The 15,519-nt window shown below is 45.6% G+C and overlaps 1 protein-coding gene across 1 annotated transcript in view; it reads left to right on the forward strand.

Moving 5' to 3' along the window:
- Window positions 1–15,519, forward strand: part of LOC134489855 (tenascin-X-like) — a 112,592-nt gene that overhangs the window by 71,619 nt on the left and 25,454 nt on the right. Inside the window, exons 33-38 of the mRNA XM_063292728.1 lie at window positions 3,161–3,481; window positions 4,927–5,253; window positions 8,197–8,481; window positions 12,337–12,612; window positions 13,909–14,202; window positions 14,763–15,050. Coding sequence (XP_063148798.1) covers window positions 3,161–3,481; window positions 4,927–5,253; window positions 8,197–8,481; window positions 12,337–12,612; window positions 13,909–14,202; window positions 14,763–15,050 — 1,791 coding nt within the window. The remainder of the gene's footprint in view (window positions 1–3,160; window positions 3,482–4,926; window positions 5,254–8,196; window positions 8,482–12,336; window positions 12,613–13,908; window positions 14,203–14,762; window positions 15,051–15,519) is intronic.

Here is a 15,519-nt window from a genome sequence, read left to right on the forward strand (position 1 = left end):
CATCATGCTTGTTATATTCTGTCTTGGATTCCTTTTCCCAGTGGAGTTTTCTTATGGTCTTCCAAAGTGCATTCTTTTTTTCAGGAATCGTCAGTTTGAAACTTCCCTTTCCCTGCCCCTGTCTGTCGATGATCCATTCCTCTTCTTTTTTTAACCAAGAGATTACTTTAAGTGAGGCCAAAGTCAACCCAGGCACAACACATTTGTTAGGTGGTTTGCGGTACACCAAGTTGATCTTCAATCAGAGTGAATAAAGGTGTCATCTAGACGGTCCACAGTCTAGGTTTTGCTCTGCAATCATCTTTCCCCCGGCCCTCATTTTTTTCACCCTTCCTTTTTTTCAGCTCCACTATCTCCAAGCGAGGACATAAAGGAGACTGGACCTCCAGGGCCATCTCCAAACCCCAATCTTGGGGAGCTCTCTGTGTCTGATGTCAACAGCAATTCTGTCCGCCTCTCTTGGAATGTCCCTGCTGGGACCTTTGACTCCTTCCAGATCCAGTACAAAGATGCTGAAAACAAACCACAATTGGTACCTGTGGACAAGGAAACCAACACCATTGTGATCTATTATCTGGTACCTTCCCATAGATACAAGTTCGGTTTGTATGGCATCTCTGGAAGCAGACATTTCGGACCAGTCAGTGTCAGTACTGTCACAGGTGAGTAGAAGATTTAAACAGTGGGATTCTTCTCTTTGCAACTTTTCTTTCCTTATTTCTCTTTGTCCTATATTTCTGTTTCAAACAGCCCTTCCTTAGAGCTTTGATTTCAGATCTATTTTTAAAAAGGAACCAAGTGTCTGCCATCTAATGCAATTTTTGACAGGTGTCTGAAGAAATAAAGGTTAAATGTCCCAACAGAGAGCCAAAATGTTTGGCTCTCTCTTCTCTGGTGACTCTGCTGTGGTTCCTTTTTGATTCAGAAGCTGAAAAAAAAGGGGAATGAATGAGGCCTCTGGAAAAAGTAATTACCCCTAATTTAATGGGATTGAGTTGAAGAGCCCGCAGTGCTTTGTGGGAACCTAAAGGTTTATTATGGCAGCAGCTGTGCCAGCCTAGTGCCTGTTTCATCATCTCCCCAGTCTTCTCCCAGTACATGTATCATCATGGTCTAGTGGTTAAGGCAACAGGGCTATAAACCAGGAGATGGAGAGTTCTAGTCCCACCTTAGGCTTGAAAGCCAGCTGGGTGACCTTGGGCCAGTCCCTCTCTCTCAGCCCAAGAGCCAATCAGGCATGGTACGAGAGTTCTAGTCCCACCTTAGGCTTGAAAGCCAGCTGGGTGACCTTGGGCCAGTCCCTCTCTCTCAGTCCAAGAGCCAATCAGGCGTGGTATGAGAGTTCTAGTCCCACCTTAGGCATGAAAACTGGCTGGGTGACCTTGGGCTGGTCACTCTCTCTCAGCCCAACCCACCCCACAGGGTTGCTGTTGTGGGGAAAATAGGAGGAGGAAGGAATATTTGGTATGTTTGCCACCTTGAGTTATTTATAAAAAATAATAAAGACAGGATAGAAAATAAATTAAATAAATAAATAAATAAATAAATAAAATTCTTTAAGCAATTCAAGGATAGGTTATCTCAGTTTTGGTTTCCTTTGAATGAGGGCAGACTGGCAATTTATGGAATTCTCATACTGTTGGTTTCATTTAGAAATAAGCCAATGCATTGTAAGTGGAGGCGAATAACAATCCCTATGGCAAGAGAACGGATTTCATACCCCAGGTGGGATCCCCAGTGAGAGACGCTTGGTGAAGTCTCCTTAACCAATCCACAGAGCGTCCTACTCTTTGCATAGTTCAGGAACAGCACCGGATCTACACAATCTCATGACACTGGCTGTTTTCAGAAGCCGAGTCAACTTATTTCTTACCTTTCACTGGTTAAATCTGAAACCAGAGCAAAACTGTTCCCTCCCCACACCCACCTTTGCAATTTTATTTTTCCAGTTTTTCCCTTTGCAGAGCTTGCGAGACAGCCATTCCCTCTTGCCCTACCCTTCTTCCCAGCTCCTGGGCTCAAGCGAACCATTCATATTCCCCACCATTTTAGAGGCGTAGCGTCCTTGTCTTCCCTCATCCTTCACAGCATTACACTGACATGTTATTTCCCAGGGATCCGTGAAAAATATACAGGTAGTCCTTGACTTATGGCCATTCATTTACTGACCATTCAAAGTTACAACAGCGCTGAAAAGTTACTTATGACTGGTCCTCACACTTACAACTGTTGCAGCATCCCTGCAGTCACGTGATCAAAATTTCAGACGCTTGGCAACTGGCATCTATTTACGACAGTTGCAGTGTCCTGGGGTCAGGTGATTGCCATTTGCAACCTTCCCAGCTGGCTTCTGACAAGCGAGGTCAATGGGGGAAGCTGGATTCACTTAATGACCACACGATTCACTTAACGACTGTGGTGATTCGCTTAACAGCTGTGGCAAAAGTCTTGTAAAATCGGGTGTGACTCACTAAGTGACTACCTCACTTAGCAACGGAAGTTCTGGTCCCAATTGTGGTTGTAAGTCGAGGACTACCTGTAGTCTTTGCAAACTGTGATGGACACTAATCTAAAACCCGCCTCCTGGAATAAGACCAAGCCAGGTAGAATATTAACCATATTGCTGGAAGGGTCATTTAGGTCATCAAGTTCAACCTCCCTGCTCAGTGCTGGAATCCAAGCATTTCTGAAAGATGAATATATTGCCTTTGCTGTATGCATCCAGCAATGAGGAATATATAAGAATATATCCTGTGTGTGTGTGTATGTGTGCGCCTGCACACGCATGCATATTTTCAGAAAAAGTACGGTTAGAAAATACAAATGCTTGGATTTTTTTCAAAGTTACAGAAATATACAGGCATAAAACAGAGCAGATGTATGAGCCAACGTATCTGAAAATGGCCATCAATAAACCAGTGTAAGAATTCCTAGTAGTTTCATTGCTAGAAAAGACAGGATGCTGACAGTGTATATCACTTTTTTCCAAACTTGTGCTGGTTGGAAATTCTGGGTGATGTCATCAAACTTGTTTAGAGGGCTCCAGACTTGGGAAGCTCATGAGGTGAACTTTCTCTCTGGGAAGAAGGAAGAGGTCAATGTATCCCAGCATCGGCCTTTCACTGTCCCCCTCGCTCAACCATGTTTCTTTCCTCTCTAGCAACAGCGGACAATGAGAAGCAACAAGGGGTGGGCCCGGAGGTCCCTGCTGCAACGAGCCCCCAGATGGGCATGCTCTCAGTCCTAGAGGTCACCGGTAATTCAGCCCGGCTGTCGTGGAGTGTCCCAGTGGGAAGCTTTGATTCTTTCTCAGTCCAGTACAAAGATGTCGAGGGAAGACCACAGGCGTATCCTTTAAGAGGAGAGTCCCGGGAGGTCACCATTTCCAATCTATCACCTTCCCACAAATACAAGTTCAATCTTTATGGTATCTCTGGGAAACAGCGACTCGGACCAATCTCTGCCCAAGCGGTGACAACAGGTTAGCAACAGAAAACAGAGTGGGAGAGATACAATCAGTTTTACCTTGGCTACACTTGGATTCCAGCTTTCCTTCACTGGTTTCTAGGTCCTTATCTCTGAAACATTCTGGAAAGACTGGCATGTCCCATTATCGTCGTCTGTCTCATGTTCTCTTCCATCTTTCTTCTTTGTCCATTTCTTTTAAAAGTTAAGCAGAGTTCAGTGTGCAACACAGTTGCAGAAATAAGGGAGAATGTGCTTACAGGTACAGAATTTATCAGTGAGGCACCATTGGCTTCTCAGATTATTGGCATCCATTTTAAAAGAAACACAAATTTCTGGTCATTGTGAGCTGAAATTTGGTTTTTTTGTTTTAGGGTTCTCAAGTATGTGTATTGACCTTTGTATCCTTTTAACACAGAAGTAGCTTTCCTTCCTGAAAATAATGAGCTGCATTTTTAATCTGAATCATCAACATTGGTCCTATACAGCAAACCACACTAGTTGATTCTGGCCAGTACTGTAAAAATAAAAATAGAAACAAATGTCTAGACTATATGGTGTGAAATAGAGGACCAGGTCATCAGGTTGACAGAAGTTATGACTGGCCAGGTCAGAAATCTAGTACGTCTTGATTGAAGAATGAATGAATGAATGTATGAATGAATTTATTTATTTAATTTTTATCACCGCCCATCTGCCCCCAAAGGAGGGACTCTGAATTAATCTCCTTTCAACAAACCACAAAACAATTGCCCTAAAGAGCTACTGAAAACTGGCACTTTTTGCTCTGCGAGTAATGCAATAAAGACTGCACTTCTTTCTTTTAACTCTGGAATTAACACTCTGAAGTAAATTTAATCAATATTCAACGTTTATTCATGTCTGGGTCTGATTTTTTGCAGTGCGGGTCCAATGAGTCCAATGCCACTCAAAACAAACCTGGTTGCAAATAGCTCAGGACATTTCAGAAGCCAGAAATCTGGCTAAGATTTCCTTTGAACAGAGGGAATAGGATTTTATTTTTAAAACTAATAAAAGCATCAATCAAGGATATGTCTGAAAGTGAAACACAGTCAGTACTTCCTAAATGTTCTGAAATCTGTGAGGATCTTCTGCCTGGCTTACAGAACTAGAACAGATTAATCAAAATGCAAAATCAGTTAAACAAAGAGAAACTATGCCTATTTCTTTTAAGCGCATAGTGCATGAAAATCACAGAATCTTTTTTTTTTCTTGGCATAGACTTTGGATTGCTTAGAGGAAGCAAAATTTCATCTCACTTATGGTGGCCCATGGAGAGCCCTTCATTGATATTTGCCAGATACATGCATGTTAATAAAAGGCAAACATTTGAAATCTTACAAGAATCTCCACTGCTCTGCCTGCAGGGTGAAATGTCAAATTTCTTCCTGGAAGTTATACCTGAAGATCCTCCATCATCTTCCTCTTTTATCTTTGCAGCTGCAGAAACATCTGGACAGGTTGACAAAAAGGAACAAGCGGAGGAAACTACAGCCAAGAGCATTCAGCCCAGCCTTGGAGATGTCGCTATCTCTGAGGTCACCCCTAATTCCCTTCTCCTCTCCTGGAGCATCCAGGAAGGAAGCTTTGACTCTTTCATCATCCAGTACAAGGACGCTGCAGGCAACCCACAGACAGTACCTGTTGACGGAGCCATGCGCTCCCTCCATCTCTACAACCTCACACCTGCACAGACATATCAGTTTGACATATTTGGAGTTTCTGGCTACAAGCACCTTGGGCCTCTCTCAGTTCACACCATGACAGGTCAGTAGGGGTATTTTACAGGTTCAGGAATGTGTATCCTTTTGGCTAGAGAGACAATATATATCTGAAAGCAGTGCCTCTTCCCTATAATTGAATTGATGGATGGATTTAACCAACAAACTTCTATATTTCTAACAGGCGCACAAATAAAATTGATTTGGGCAGGCAAATGGATCACAGATGGCAAGGATCACAGATGGCAAGAAGGATAGCTCTATAAGGCAGTGGTTTCTAGGATCACAGATGGCAAGAAGGATAGCTCTATAAGGCAGTGGTTTTCAAATTGTTTACCTTTCCATAAGGTGCCCCATGATGGAGTTTTTAAAGGTTAATGTCAGGCTCTGCCTGCTACCCAGTAAAAACACAGATGCTAGTGTAGGCTTAGGTTCTGGTTTTATTTGAGTAACAGTATGCGTGCCCTTTAAGGAAGCTGAGAGTGAGTGGAGCGTGCCGGAACGGGTTTTAAATAGCCCGCGCCGGTCAGTGCTCCACCCCTTCTTACTCTGGGTGCGCCCCCGAGCCCCGTCAGTTCCGTTGCCGGTAGGTGAGGGGTCGTGGAGCCCCTCCTGTGCTCCAGGCGTTTCCTTGATTGCTTCCCTGGCCGGTGATGGTTCATTGCCGGGCGATCAGGTTCGTAATCTCTTTGACAGCTCGGGCGCGCCTTGTGGTCTGGTCTTGTCAATTGCTTTCTTTGCAACATTGTATCTTTCTCTTCCGTGCCTCCGCTAGAGTTGATACTTTGTTGCCAGCACTTGTTGCTCTCTTTTGTTACCTAGTTGCCTTTTCCCTTAATCCGCCCAGGACTCATTTCCCTGCATTGTCATGCGAGCCGTTGCGATGTCCCAAGCATCGCAACGGTGATCATGACATACTGCCCCCCTTTGAGAAGGTTAAGCCGCGGGTTTGGAGGGATAGGCGGTATGGAAGGTGTGGATCAGGTCGGGGGCCTGGACGTCGCGGGCAGCGACCCACTCAGGGTGTGGAAAGTGTTTCCACTTTACTAGGTATTGGAGGGAGCCCCGCCGCTTGCGGGAGTCAAGTACCTCCTTCACTTCGAAATGTTGTTGCCCGTCTATCATCACTGGGGGGGGGGGTGCGTGGGTGCCACCGGGAGGGATCACTTGCCGGCTTGAGTAAGCTGCAATGAAATACTGGGTGCAGTCTCTTTAAATTATGGGGCAGGTCCAAGCGCACCGTGACTGGGTTCACGATTTGTGTCACCTGGAATGGTCCAATAAACTTTGGGGCCAGCTTCTTTGACGGTTGCAGCGATTTTATGAATCTGGTGGATAGATAGACCATGTCCCCCACCTGAAACGTTGGTTGCTGGCACCGGTGTTTGTCCGCTTGCAATTTGTACGCAGTTTGTGCCTCTTTAAGTGTGTCCTTGATGACCGGCCAGGAATCTGCAAGTTTCTCACCCCAATCACAGGCGGCCACTGCTGGGGACGGAGGCTGAGGTAGTTCAGGGATGGGGACAAACTCCCGCCCCGACATCACCCCAAAGGGGTTTTTTCCCGTGCTTTGGTGTATCACGTTGTTGTATGCAACCTCTGCAAACGGGAGGAGGTCCACCCAGTCGTCCTGGTGGTAGTTTATGTAGGAGCAGAGGAATTGCTCCAGTGTGTCATTAAGGATCTCTGTGGATCCATCCGTCTGGGGATGCCAGGAGGTTGACAGGGCTTGCTGGGTACCTATCAGTTTCAAAAAAGCCCGCCAAAACCTCGAGGTAAATTGTGTGCCCCTATCGGTCACCAAGCGGGAGGGGCAGCCGTGTAGGCGGTACACGTGGACTAGGAACAGTTTTGCCAGCTGTTGGGCTGACGGGATCGAGGCGCAGGGGATGAAATGGGCTTGTTTTGAAAAGTAGTCTTTTACAACCCAAATGACCGTTTTCTTTTGGCTGGGCGGTAAGTCTACTATGAAGTCCATTGAGATTTCATCCCAAGGGCGGGAGGGTTCAGCCATGGGTTGCAGCAACCCCTGGGGTTTGCCAGCTGGTCGCTTGGCCATAGCGCACACTGGGCAGGATGCCACATATGTCTTGACGTCCTTCCTCAGCGAGGGCCACCAAAACTGTCTCCGAGTTAGGTGTAGGGTTTTCAAAAACCCCACTAAGTCCAGGTCACCTTTTTCCTCTCCCAGTCCCGATTGCTGCACAGCACAGCCTTATCATTTTGCCCACAAGATATATATTGAGGGCAAGGGAACCTGGAAGTTTTATGTATTAATCAAGTGAGTGATTCCAATCAATCAGGCATCACTGAACACTTCCTCTATAGTTTTCACCACTTCGGAAATGCATTTGGTTCCCATAAATGTTTTTTGCAAAACTGTTCTCCTTCCTGCTCCCCATTTCAGCTCGGTGGTTGCTGCAGTCTGTTTGCATAGAATGTCCGTCAGTCCTATCGGCCCTTATGAGTTCAAAGTGTACGCAGCACCAGAGTGTCTTCCAGATTCTTTCAGCTGGCCTGTAAAATCAGACAAGCTTTCTTTTGCAGAAGCTCATTGTCCGTAATTCTTCACTGAGGACTCCAGAGATGTGCCTTCTGAGCATGGACTGAAAACCATCTTTTCTGATGCAACTTCCTGATGCGTTAAGCGACAACTCCCATCATCCCCAACCAACATACCTTGTTGCCGGGTTGGCTGGGAATGGTGGAGGTTGCAGTCCCACCCAAAGCACCATGTTGGGAAAATCTGTTCTAAAGCCCAAAGCTTTTATCCCTTCAAGTCACTTCAGCTTCCTGACTTCCCAGACCCTGGACTTGTATGGTTTAATTCTGTCTCTTCTCCATTTTCTGCTCCCAGTTCTCTCTGGCAGGTTGGCCTCCTGCCCCGATGCACTCCAACTGGAAGGCTATGACAGGTGTAAACATTTATGTAAATTAAAGTTTGACAAGCATCTGCTTTCTTCTTTATCCTTCTCTTCTTCAATTGCAGAAGTATCTGAAGAAGTGACCGTTTGGCCCCAGCTAGGAAACCTCTCTGTCTCTCAGGTTACTAACAACTCAGTGGCTTTGTTCTGGACCCTGGCTGCTGGACATTTTGATTCTTTCTTGCTCCAGTACAAGGACTCAGAGGGCAGGCCCCAAGTGCTGTCCTTGAACGGCACGTCACGCAACATCATCATCCCCAACCTGGCTCCTTCTCACAGATACAAGTTTAACCTTTACGGCCTGAGTGGGCGCAAACGCCTCGGTCCCATTTCTACCACTGCCGTCACAGGTCAGAGGGAAACTTGGCTTCGGGGGCTTTGCAATGGCATTGATTTTATTTAATTGTTATGTTTGTTTAACTGTTTGTTTATTATATGGAAATTAGAGGCCCACCCAATCTGTTACAACTGTGGTTTACACACTGTGGAAGGTGAAAGGTCCCCTGTGCAAGCACCGAGTCATGTCTAACCCTTTGATGGGGACGCCGCTTTCGTGACATTTTCTTGGCAGAATATAGCGGGGTGGTTTGCCATTGCCTTCCCCAGTCATCACCTTCCCCAGCAAGCTGGGCGCTCATTTTACCAACCTAGGAAGGATGGAAGGCTGAGTCGACCTGAGCCAGTTACCCGAGAATCCAGCTTCTTCTGGGATCAGACTTGGGTTGTGGGGAGAGTTTTCGGTTGCAATGCTGCCACCTACCCCTCTGCACCACACGAGGCTCTTTGGCTTACACACTACAACTGTAAAATATTATAAAATACAGAAAGCATCAAAAGTCTGGGGGAGGGGGAGAAATCATTCAAACAACCAGAACACCCTACAAGGGGTTCATCACATCCACACTAACCCAGGGATAGCTGTGGGGATAAAGACAGTTCTCAAGAGCTCATTGAAATAGGGCCAGGGTGGAGGACATACCAGTCTTGGGGAGCATGGGCAGATGCCATGAGCAGAAATTAGCCTATTAATCGTGTTTTAAGCACCTGCATAATGGAAAATTGCACAATTTAGGATCAGACTAAAGAGATTAGGGAAGACCCACAGATCAGCTAGATATGAGCTCACTAATATTCCTAAGGAATATGCAGTGGAGGTGAAGAATAGATTTAAGGGACTGGGCTTAGTAGATAGGGTCCCGGAAGAACTATGGACAGAAGTTCGCAACATTATTCAGGAGGCGGCAACAAAATACATCCCAAAGAAAGAGAAAACCAAGAAGGCAAAATGGCTGTCTGCTGAGACACTAGAAGTAGCCCAAGAAAGAAGGAAAGCAAAAGGCAACAGTGATAGGGGGAGATATGCCCAATTAAATGCAAAATTCCAGAGGTTAGCCAGAAGAGGTAAGGAATTATTTTTAAACAAGCAATGCGTGGAAGTGGAAGAAGACAATAGAATAGGAAGGACAAGAGACCTCTTCCAGAAAATTAGAAACATCGGAGGTAAATTCCAGGCAAAGATGGGTATGATCAAAAACAAAGGTGGCAGGGACCTAACAGAAGAAGAAGAGATCAAGAAAAGGTGGCAAGAATATACAGAAGACCTGTATAGGAAGGATAACAATATCGGGGGTAGCTTTGACGGTGTGGTCAGTGAGCTAGAGCCAGACATCCTGAAGAGTGAGGTTGAGTGGGCCTTAAGAAGCATTGCTAATAACAAGACAGCAGGAGACGACGGCATCCCAGCTGAACTGTTCAAAATCTTGCAAGATGATGCTGTCAACGTAATGCATGCTATATGCCAGCAAATTTCGAAAACACAGGAATGGCCATCAGATTGGAAAAAATCAACTGATATCCCCATACCAAAAAAGGGAAACACTCAAGAATGTTCAAACTATCAAACAGTGGCACTCATTTCACATGCCAGTAAGGTAATGCTCAAGATCCTGCAAGGTAGACTTCAGCAATTCATGGAGCGAGAATTGCCAGATGTACAACCTGGGTTTAGAAAAGGCAGAGGAACGAGGGACCAAATTGCCAATATCCGCTGGATAATGGAAAAAGCCAGGAAGTTTCAGAAAAACATCTATTTCTGTTTTATTGACTATTCTAAAGTCTTTGACTGTGTGGACCATAACAAATTGTGGCAAGTTCTTAGCGGTGTGGGGATACCAAGTCATCTTGTATGCCTCCTGAAGAATCTGTATAACGACCAAGTAGCAACAGTAAGAACAGACCACGGAACAACGGACTGGTTTAAGATTGGGAAAGGAGTATGGCAGGGCTGTATACTCTCACCCTACCAATTCAACTTGTATGCCGAACACATCATGCGACATGCTGGGCTTGAGGAATCCAAGGTTGGAGTTAAAATCGCTGGAAGAAACATTAACAATCTCAGATATGCAGATGATACCACTTTGATGGCTGAAAGTGAAGAGGAACTGAGGAGCCTCATGATGAAGGTGAAAGAAGAAAGTGCAAAAGCTGGCTTGCAGCTAAACCTCAAAAAAACCAAGATTACGGCAACCAGCTTGATTGATAACTGGCAAATAGAGGGAGAAAATGTAGAAGCAGTGAAAGACTTTGTATTTCTAGGTGTGAAGATTACTGCAGATGCTGACTGCAGTCAGGAAATCAGAAGACGCTTAATCCTTGGGAGAAGAGCAATGACCAATCTCGATAAAATAGTTAAGAGCAGAGACATCACACTGACAACAAAGGTCCCCATAATTAAAACAATGGTGTTCCCCGTAGTAACATATGGCTGCGAGAGCTGGACCATAAGGAAGGCTGAGAGAAGGAAGATCGATGCTTTGGAACTGTGGTGTTGGAGGAAAATTCTGAGAGTGCCTTGGACTGCCAGAAGATCAAACCAGTCCATCCTCCAGGAAATAAAGCCAGACTGCTCACTTGAGGGAATGATATTAAAGGCAAACCTGAAATACTTTGGCCACATAATGAGAAGACAGGACACCCTGGAGAAGATGCTGATGCTGGGGAGAGTGGAGGGCAAAAGGAAGAGGGGCCGACCAAGGGCAAGGTGGATGGATGATATTCTAGAGGTGACGGACTCATCCCCGGGGGAGCTGGGGGTGTTGACGACCGACAGGAAGCTCTGGCGTGGGCTGGTCCGTGAAGTCACGAAGAGTCGGAAGCGACTGAACGAATAAACAACAACAATAATCGAAAAAGGGGCTCCCAAGCATTTTGATCCCACCCACTTGGGTGCCTTGCCAACAGAATCATTCATGCCTCGGTAGGACCCGGACAGAAAAGTTGCCTGTACTGCTGCTGAACTGTAAGCACCGGAAACTTGGATTTGTTCCTCCTGGAATAACCCTGAGGATTTCCACAAGAGGATTTTGCTCCAGTTTCAAAGCCAGATCAGAGCAGAAGAATGACTGTCGCTCCTTACTTCCAGCCCTTTCAGTGTATTTGCTGCCGGCTGATTCCAATATATCATGGGTATAAATAATACAGGAACCACTGGGGGGGGGGAGGCATTGGGCTGGAAAGCAGAAGACTCTGACCTTGGGCCAACCGCTCTCTCTCGGCCCTAGAAAGAAGAAGGCCGGGGCAAACCACTCCACAAATCTTGCCAAAAGAACGGCAGGGACTACTGCAGTCCAGGCAGTCACCAGGAGTCAACCCTGACTCAAAGGCGCCAAAAGAAAAAGAGATGATACAGGGCTGGCATTGATGGAGATGACATAGAAATAGAATTCAGGTTGATAGAGATGATAACAGAATTACATCATCTTAAAAGAGACAATCTCATTGAAGAAACTGGCTGTATAGTGCCTTCAGTTTAATAGCACTAGGAACCTCACTGGATGCATTTGGAATAGAATATTGTCCATTTACTTCCCTTTCCTTTCATTAACATTCATTGTTAATGAAAATCCATATGCCTCGCAACCTAACTTTTTAAAAATTGAAGTTTGAAGTGTAGGCACAGGTGTTGTTTTTTTAAAGAAAATTTGCACAGATCTGCTGTCTGGTCCTGCGACCCCGCTTCTCCAGTTGGTTTGTTCCTTTCTGCTATGTTTTCTGTAGAAACAGATTTTTTTTTTTAAAAAGTAACAAAATTAGTACACCCAAATCCCAAAGAGCAATCCTACAGTATTCCCCTGTGTAACCTTTCTCAGGAAAGGTGGCACTATGATATTTTCAACCCAGATGATCTTCCTCCTCTCTTCCAGGCCAAGGCACCCAACCGCTGAAGCTTGGAACACTGTCAGCTCATAACATCACATCGCAATCCCTTCTGCTGTCCTGGACTGTGGAATCTGGGAATTTTGACTCCTTTATTATCCAGTACCGGGACGCGGGGGGCAAATCCCACGCGCTGCCTGTAGATGGCAGCTTGCGTTTGCTGCGGTTCCACGACTTGGTCCCTTCACACCGATACAAGTTCAACCTTTATGGGGTCTCCCGTCGCAAGCGTCTTGGGCCCATATCTGTGGAGGCTGTCACAGGTCAGTTGCAGCCCACCAGGCTCCCTTGCAACTTTTTCTCTTCTTGCTATAACACTTCTCCTTCCTGAGACAAATCTCTTCCCATTTTCCATCTCAAAGGCACGTTGGCTGTTTCTGGTTTCAGTTCTGTGTTGCTACTAGGAAAATTGTACGCATGCGTGTGACATCGTAATGCACGTAGAAAAGAGATGGGGCTTGCATCGCAACACTGTTTATGTCAGTCTGACCCTCCCTTTGCCCCCTTCACCCCTATTGATGCTGCTGCATATGAGTGGGCTGAATATGAAATAAACAGATCCACCCCACCATACAGGTAGTCCTCGACTTACAACCACAATTGGGACCGGTACTTCCATTGCTAAATGAGGCAGTTGTTAAGTGAGTCACACCGATTTTATGACCTTTTTTTACCATGGTCGTTAAGTGAATCTGGCCTCCCCCACTGACTTTGCTTGTTGGAAGCCAGCTGGGAAGGTCACAAATGGTGATCTCGTGACCCCGGGACGCTGCAATCGTCATAAGTACATGCCGGTTGCCAAGCACCTGAATTTTGATCACCTGACCTCAGGGATGCTGTGACGGTCTTAAGTGCAAGGACCAGTCATAAGTCACTTTTTTCAGCACCGTCATAACTTTGAACAGTCACTAAATGAATGGCCGTAAGTCGAAGACTACCTGTATTTTGCACAGTTGCTACTGCTTTTGCTTTTTCCCAAGCAGTCTGCACATTTTTTCATCTTTGCTGCTACATATTAGCCTGAGGCTCATATTGCTCTGGGTTTTTTTTTTTTTCTGGTTGTGCCAAGGAAAGGAAAGGCTTATATGATTCTACCAAGCCCTCCATTGCTTGTAAACCCCCAAAGTGAGAACCTTGTGGATTTCAGGAAGGCATCTTTCATGCTGGTCAAGGATAAAACAGAATATTGAAAACCAGAAGAGTAAAATCCTAGGATGGCGTTGAGTCGGGGGCAACAGTATGGGTGGTCTAGCGCCTGGTGTGAAGGGTATTATCTGTCTGTATATTATCACTTTTATCAGTGATTGTGAGCTGCCTGGGATTACTGTGTGAGAAGGTGGCTGATAAGCTCAATACATACATACATACATGCATACATACTTTATTGGCATACTTACCATAAGCCAATTAAGGCAGACTCTGTTTCCTTCCCATAGCCCTGCCTCTGGGCTGGGCTGCCTCTTCTCACATCAACTGAACATTCTTCCCCCTGCTTCCCACGATCTCTTTCAGGTCCAGAGCTCAAGTCGATTTGACTTTTCTATGTTTTGTTTCCTTAGTCCCAAAACCTTCTGGGCTGCAAGTTGCTCCTCAACCCAGTTTGGGGAAGCTCTCAGCTTCCAACGTCACCGGCACATCTCTTCGTCTGACCTGGAGGGTCTTGACTGGCAAATTTGAATCCTTCAGCATCGAGTACAGAGACGCAGAGGGCAATCCCCAGGGGCTGTCCGTAGATAGCAATGCCCGGGACATTGTCATTTCCAACTTGGTGCCCTCCCACAGATATAAGTTCAACCTCTATGGCATCTCTCAGCAGAAACGGTTAGGTCCGGTTTCTACGGAAGCAGTCACAGGTCAGAGACTCAAAATTCTTTAAGAAGGAAAAAAATCCCTTTCTCCCCACTTGATTATTCCCTTTCAAGATTTTTTCCATCAGCCCTATACGTAGATATACATGTAGATCCTTATATAACTAGGATGGGCTTTCCCTCTAGAGTCAATAACGCAAGGACATCTCTGCAGACAACGACTAAGAGAGGAAAAAGCTCTCTACAAGGGAGTAAGGGAAGACTTCTCAAGGGACCATGGCTTTTTTTTTTTTCAAAAAAAGTGCTTTTTCCCCTAAATTTTGCAGAATCCATTCAAGTTCCTTCAAGGTGATAAGATTCTCAGAAAAAGAGGGGAAAAGTTTAGAGAAGAAAAAGCAATGGATTCAGTAGTGTATGGCCATGGTGGAAGCCAGGATGGTTTGCCAGGATAGAAAGCTCTTGAGGGGCAGAAAGTCTAGAGTGGGTGTAAGCTAGTTTTAGCTATGTTTCCTTTTCCTTCAGATGTCCTGCGCTCGCTCACTCACTCAGCACTTTGCGAAAAGCACGGCAACCTTCATAACATCTTATATTTTTATTTGTTCCAGTCCGAGGGAAGGACTCAGAGACAAAACCCAAGCTGGGTGATCTCGCCATCTCCGGAGTCACCAACGATTCTGTCCGCCTTTCGTGGACGATCTCGTCTGGGAAATTTGACTCTTTCCTCGTCCAATACAAAGATGCCCAAGGGAAGCCTCAAACTGTGCCTGTCGGTGTGGACTCCCAGACAGTTTTCATCTCTAACCTAATACCTTCCCACAAATATAAGTTCAGCCTCTACGGTCTCTCTGGGAAAAAGCAGTTTGGACCCGTCTCTATCGATGCTGTCACAGCAGGTGAACCTCTTTCTCTGTCCGCATAACTGCCTTTCTTGATCTTCTCATAGACTTCCTTTTCTGTCTTTCCTTTCCCTTTGCATCCTTGAGCAATTCTTAAAGCCCGTAGAGTAGGGCACACTGCTGGTGCCTGGCGTCTTTTCTCATTTTGCTTTTCTTAGCTTAGCACCTTGGGCAATAACCATTGTCTTAGACTAAGTGCCGTTTTAATTTCCCATAATGCCACTGAAGTAGCATCATTCAGAAACTTAATGGGGAATTAAAATACAGGTGGTCCTCACTTAATGACCACAATTGGGACTGGCAAGTCCATTGCTAAGCAACGTGGTAGTTAACATCACTTGACCATGCCCGACTTATGGCCTCACTTTCCATTCGGTCATTAAGCGACTCACCATGGTCGTTAAGCAAGACATCACATGACCATGATTTCTGATTTTATTGTTGGCTTCTCCATTGACTCTGGTTG

This window comes from Candoia aspera, chromosome 2 (assembly GCF_035149785.1).
Source record: "Candoia aspera isolate rCanAsp1 chromosome 2, rCanAsp1.hap2, whole genome shotgun sequence".
NCBI classification, from domain to species: domain Eukaryota; kingdom Metazoa; phylum Chordata; class Lepidosauria; order Squamata; family Boidae; genus Candoia; species Candoia aspera.